The 6,840-nt window shown below is 44.1% G+C and overlaps 1 protein-coding gene across 1 annotated transcript; it reads right to left on the minus strand.

The window, feature by feature from the left end:
* Positions 1 to 1,942: 1,942 nt before the first annotated feature.
* On the minus strand, positions 1,943 to 6,402 carry LOC108670816. Its single transcript, XM_047885494.1, has 6 exons — positions 6,307 to 6,402; positions 5,746 to 5,835; positions 4,612 to 4,784; positions 3,164 to 3,464; positions 2,363 to 2,774; positions 1,943 to 2,198 (listed from the first exon to the last, which is right to left on the minus strand). The coding sequence occupies exons 1-5, from the start codon at positions 6,400 to 6,402 to the stop codon at positions 2,364 to 2,366; spliced, it is 1,071 nt and encodes a 356-aa protein (XP_047741450.1). The 3' UTR covers positions 1,943 to 2,198; position 2,363.
* Positions 6,403 to 6,840: the final 438 nt, after the last annotated feature.

The raw sequence follows: 6,840 nt of genomic DNA on the forward strand, positions 1-6,840 counted from the left end.
GGCGGCTGGCGCTCGTCGTGACATGAACTCTACGGAATTTACCCGCACATTTCGGATATAAACACTGGCACGCAGAGCCTTGTGGTTAGGTACTCCCTACTTATTTTATAATTAATAATCAGCGCCAATTTTTCTGCCGGCGTAGTCTCAACTTTTAATAAAATTTAAGATTTTGCTCATGACCCGAAATGACAATCGGCACAAAAACAACGTCTTTCGCGACAGTATTTACATTTTGGGCCCACGGTGACGTCACAGTCGGAACAACAAACGACATCCGCAAAGAGCAGCTGCGCGTGGGTCAACCTTGTATTAATTCAACCATGAAAGTACCCCCCTAGGGAAAATTTATCATTTCTCGGGGTAAATGGTTAGGGCGACGAAAGAAGTCAGAGTGCATCAATGTCGTGTTTTTAATTACCTAACTTTAACAGTTTAGGAACCAGACTTGGGACTAAAAAACAACATATGATGAATTCGAGTCGGGTTAGAATTTTGTATAAATGACCTCACATTCGTAACGAAGAGACTGGGTGGTAAGAACGGCCACTTTTAGCAGTGGGTTGCTGGTTCGAGGCCCAGATAGCTGCGAAAATTCTCAAAGTCTAGAACCAGCGACATGCCAAACTCGATTTTTCTGTAAAGACAGCCAATGTCTTTCTTTTTGTATTTTTATTAAACCCTGCAATTTGAAATTTATATTAAAATTTTTAATTTAAGATTGTCGGGATGTGACAAAGTTCCGGGAAAGTAAAATCACATGTGAATGCATTTACTTTGAAGTGTTAAGAAGATCTACAAGACCGTAGCATATTACAAGGCAGCTTCATTTGAACTAAATAATAATTTGTGTGTGAAGAGAATTTGTTCACTTAAAGGAACTTAACTGATCTATTTAAGACAATTAATCTATACATTTGTTATGTAAGAGCCTATATAAATAAACATTGTACTCAATCAAAAACTTATTACATTTGTATGTACTATCATTACATTACATATGTACCATCTGGAATTCAACTAGTTGGAATGATGGGAATGTGTAAATTCGAAATAAATACATATAAGTTCAGAAGAGAGGCGGGCTTGAAATCAATAACTTTTAAAATCAATATCTGGCAAAACTGAGATATCTATTATATATAGAATTTATATATAGTAATCTAGTATTTATATAGAAGGCAACCTGTGACTGCTTAACATTAAAAATAAATTTATTCTTATTTATTACACTCAGAGTAATGAGCGACACTATGTCTAATTAGCGACGCAGTCTTTGCCTTGCATTACAATCACTATAATATACAGTATATTTATAAATGTATATAAGTATATATATTCACGCACAGAACATCAACGAATAGTGCAGGCAATAATCTGAAATTTGTTCGTTTAAGACGATGTTTAAATGGAGATATAAAATAATATTTGATAACATGTTAAATATTGTATATAGGCTGGCATTAACAGCACACAAATGCAGCCATTTAACTAATTCTTGTTAAACAGAAGAAACAAAATATTTTAACGAAGTAAAAAACAGCCAAACTGGAGTAGATCAACCGATGAGAACGAAAACAATGATGAAATTCAACGTCGATTCTACAAAAACAAACGTGGCAATCAAACATAATCAGCGAACAGTCTATACAAATAATCACTACATATAAGACAATATATATTAATATATTATCACCAGAAATAAAACAATATATATAATCACTGGATAACGAAAATCACGTAACGCTTGCATTGGACCGGAGGACCTGAATAAAAACTTGCATTCTGAATTGAAGGAAAGTTTTGTTGAGCTAAAATTTTATTATTTTATTTTATTATTTGAAATTTTATTAGTTGAAATTATTCAACAGAAATAAATTTTACATTGGACATTTAAAAGACGCAACATTTGCTGTACACTGAGGAGTTGATGAAATGGGCCTCAGACTTCAGAGCAGAAGGCGGGCCTCAGACTTCAGAGCAGAAGGAGGGCCTCAGACTTCAGAGCAGGAGGGCCTCAGACTTCAGTGTAGAACGCGGGCCTCAGACTTCAGAGCAGAAGGAGGGCCTCAGACTTCAGTGCAGAAGGAGGGCCTCAGACTTCAGTGCAGAAGGAGGGCCTCAGACTTCAGTGCAGAAGGTGGGCCTCAGACTTCAGTGCAGAAGGAGGGCCTCAGACTTCAGTGCAGAAGGTGGGCCTCATAGGCCCTACATTAGGAGGTGGGCCTCAGACTTCAGTGCAGGGCCTCAGGACCTCATAGGCAGTGCAGAAGGTGGGCCTCATAGGCCCTACATTAGGAGGTGGGCCTCAGACTTCAGTGCAGGGCCTCAGGACCTCATAGGCCCTACATTAGAGGTGGGCCTCAGACTTCAGTGCAGAAGGTGGGCCTCTCGATGCCCAGGCCCCTGAAGGCGGCGGGCGCGAGGGCGGAGAAGGACAGCCCGATGCAGATGTACGTCAGGAACTTGTAGCCGCACTCGATGAAGCAGTGCTGCACACGCGACAAAGGGCGCCGCCCTTTGTGTGGACTGGCGGACAAAGGACACTGCGCAAGGTGGGGCTCTTGCGAGGGACAGTGGACAACAGAGGGACAGTCCCCTTGAGAAGAAGGTGAGGGTAGAACCCTTTCCCCCTCTGGGGGAGGAGCTACAGAGGGAGTTTTGCCGTCGACGGGAGGACAGGATGGGGGCTGTACCGCCCCCCCAGCAGGGGGGGACGCGGTGGTCTGAGCTGTCGAAGGCAGGTTGTGGCTAAGGTAGTCTTCGATGTCCACCTGGGGGAGGATATTATGGGTAACATGGGTGGAATATGGGCGGAATATGGGTGGAATATGGGTGGAATATGAGTGGAATATGGGCGAAATAAAAAATTTATAGGTGGAATATCACCCATAAATATTTAATGTCCACAAGGATTATTCATGAATGCCTGGTCTATTTATGTAAAACCAAATTTCGACAACCAATGTAGAACCGCAATTTTATTTTACCAGTCGACGCACGGCACTGGAGAGGCTTAACAAGCGCAAACTGAATTAAATTAAGAGGTAACTTCTATTAATTTAAGCATTAATAATAAATAATATAATAGAAGTATAATAATAATAGTTATAAGTATGTTTAATAAAAATATTATAACAGCAAATATTTGCCTGCATCCTACATGCATGGCGGCGCACAAGGCCTTCATGGCCACAGGTCGCACCACGCAGCGCACCAGCAGGATAAGCAGGAGCCCCAGCAGCGTGCGCCCCACAGCCAGCCCCACCATCCCCCCACTGGGCCACAAGATCGGGTAGCGAGGGTCTAGGGGGTCAGGGTCTTGAGTGGGGCCAGGGTCATCAGAGAACACGGGCCCCACGGGGGGGATGGGGGCGATGGGGGTTATGACCCCCGTCTGGAAGTTGAGCCACGCCCCCATGAGGGTTCCACACCCCACCCCCAGGATGACGGCCGTGTCCCCCCTGCGGGGGAGGAGGGGGTGAGATTAGTGGGGGGTAGGGGTGAGTGGGCGTTAAGCACCCCCTGGTCAGTGACAAGCGCCACAACTTCAAAAAAAAAAACTAACTGACCCGCCTACACGGCAGCCACTGTAGCGGCGCTCGAGACGGTCCCTCCCCCCACCTCGTGCGGCGGAGAGTCTACCTTAAGGGAAGTCCTGACGACCGCTGCCAGACAGCATATCCCTGCCGGATTCAGGAAGGACGTCTCCCCATCAGTCAACCCTAGCACCCGGCCCATGCAGCAACGGGATGACATTAGGGCGAGTAACCCAACCGACCCACGGCTCCCAGATCTCAACCTGGAAATAGGCCTCGCTATACAGGCCCATGCCAGGAACGCATGGCAGACACATCTTGCGTCTTGCAGCAGGCGTACCAACCAATCCAAACATTGTAATCTCCTCCGCTCCCTAGCCGGAAAGAGGAACCGTCCTCCCCCCAATCAGCCAATCCAATTTGGTATCCCTCTCCTCCCAACGCAAGATCTCCTCCGCCTTCTGCAAGCTTTTCACTTCGGTCGCTCCTCACTCTCAGGGCCCCTCCACCCGCCGCCTCATTCGCCGAATACGAGCCCAACATCCCCTCGACTTCTCCCCTTTCACCCCCGACATGGTGAAGCTCGCCATCGCAGCCGCCAACAACTCTTCCGCTAGGGGTCCTGATGGCCTCACGGTGCTTCATCTTAAGCACCTCGGCCCGCGTGGCCTCCAGTTCCTCAACTGGGTCTTCTCCAATGAGGACATTGTTGCCCCCTACCGAGCCATCACCCGCCCAATCCTCAACTACGCGGCCCCCATCTGGTACCCTGTTGCCTCACGCACAGCAGTTGCCAGCCTGCAGATAATTCAAAACACTGCATTGAGACTAGCTACCGGCTGCCTCAAAATGGCCCTGATCTCCCACCTTCACCAGGAGACCGGCGTCCTCCCATTAGCCGCGCATCTGGACCTGGCTTGTGCCCAGTTCCTCGCCAGCGCCCTCCAGCCCTCCCATACCTCATTCCCTATCGTTTCTGCCCCTGCCCCCCCCGGGTGACCGCCCCATGAAAGCCTCCATCCAGTCGAGGTTCGGTCACCTGGTAGTATCAAAGTGTGTCATAGTGACCCACCTAGCAGGGTTCCAGGTGGCGGTGGCGGGGTAGGCGGCGACGGCGGCGAGGGTGAAGCAGAAGACCACGACTGGGGCCTGAGGCCTCGTCAGCAGGGCCTCGTCCAGGGCCCCCATCGTGGGGACCAGCAGCACCAGCAGCAGGAGGCCCAGCAGCGCCCCACACACCACGTCCTGGGGATATATATATTAAAATAAATAAAAAATATATTATAATCTATAAATAATATATAAATAAAGCAGCACCCCACACACCACGTCTGAGTGTTATATATTATTAGATATAAATATTATATAAATATTTTATATAAATCACACATAAATATTATAATCTATAAATAATATACAAATACTTAGTATATTTCTTACTATATTTAATCGTTTATTTATATATTAATATTTATATATTATTTATACATATTAATATGTATAAATAATATATAAACATTTTATCTATAAATAATATATGAATATTAATATATAAATAAACAGTTAAATATAATAACAAATATTAATGTCCCCCTCATTCCCCATATTGTGGCCAACTTAGCGATAGTTTTTTTATTAACTATTGTTTATTCTAATATTTTTAACACGTAAGTTAAGCAAAACGCATTTGTTTGCAGCTAAAAACACAGTGAACATAATATGATTTCCATGATGTATGATAAGTATGATATATGTCATATGATAAATATGATATTCAGATATATCAAATGTATGATGATATATCACTATTATGACATATCATATGTATGATGATATATCACTATTATGACATATCATATGATAAGTATGATACGGTATAACATATGTATGATGATATATCACTATTATGATGTATCATGACATATATATGATAAGTATGATACATCATATGTATGGTGATATATCACTATTATGACATATCATATGATAACTATGATATATCATATGTATGATGATATATCATTATTATGACATATCATATGATAAGTATGATATATCACTATTGTGATATATCATGGCATATTATATCATAAGTATGATATATCAAATGTATGATGATATATCACTATTATGATGTATCATCATGACATATCATATGATAAGTATGACATATATGTATCATGACATATACATGATGTATGCCCACCAGCAGGGTATGCATGCCCAGGTATATGCGGGAGGCGCTGACGCTGAGGGACCACAGCAGGACCACAGCAGCGCACCACTGCCAGCTCATCTGTGGTACACAGCAGGGTAATACACACTCATATACACTGAGTAACCCGGTAACTCGCTGAGGGTAATACACACTGGTATACACTGACTCTATACACTGAGTAACCCGGTAACTCACAGGTCTCCTTAGTCGTCAGTCACTCCCGTTACCTAGTAACTCCCCGTTAGATGGTAACACCTCTTACCCTTTAATTACCTGGTAACCTTCATTACCTCGTCACCTGGTAACCCCCCGTTACTTAGTAACCCTATGTTACCTAGTAGCCCCCAGTAACCCCCCTGTTACCTAGCAGCCCCCAGTAACCCCCCCGTTACTGGGGGGATTACCAGTCCAAGCACTGGAATCTGCTACGCTCCCTAGCAGGAAAGCGTAACCGTCCTCCCCCCAATCAGCCAATCCAATTTGGTCTGAATACCCTCTCATCTCAGTGCAAGATCTCCTCCGCGTCTGCAAGTTGTTCACTTCACTTGCCCCCCACTCCCAAAGCCCCTCCACCCGCCGCCTCATACGTAGAATCCGGGCGGAACATCCCCTGGACAGGGACTTCTCCCCGTTCACACCCGACATGGTGAAGCTCGCAACCACTACCCTCTCCCACTTTCCGGTATCTAGAAAAATACCGGTATTTCGTACAGGTATTTAGAAAAAAAAATCCATGAGCTATAGTTATCTTTGAATGTCAACTGAAGAGAGAGTAGTCGGCCCAGCAGCACCAAACTTTACCAGAACATGTACAAGATGTGTATCAAACCTAGGCATTCACTCATATATTTATTTGATCTTACAATTTTATTATGAATCCATTTTTCTCCGCTGGTTTCAAATGGAACCACACGGCATTATTGGGTTAACACATGCAGTAGAGAAAAACATTTCCTTCTTTCTTCATTTATTTGCAAATTCCATGACTTTCAATAACCTGAAATGAAATCTCATGACTTTCTAGGATTTCCATGCCCGGTACCTATGCACCTTGCCCCAATCACTGATGTGCTTCATATTTTT

The sequence above is a fragment of the Hyalella azteca genome, unplaced genomic scaffold, assembly GCF_000764305.2.
Source record: "Hyalella azteca isolate HAZT.00-mixed unplaced genomic scaffold, Hazt_2.0.2 contig2203, whole genome shotgun sequence".
NCBI classification, from domain to species: Eukaryota; Metazoa; Arthropoda; class Malacostraca; order Amphipoda; family Hyalellidae; genus Hyalella; species Hyalella azteca.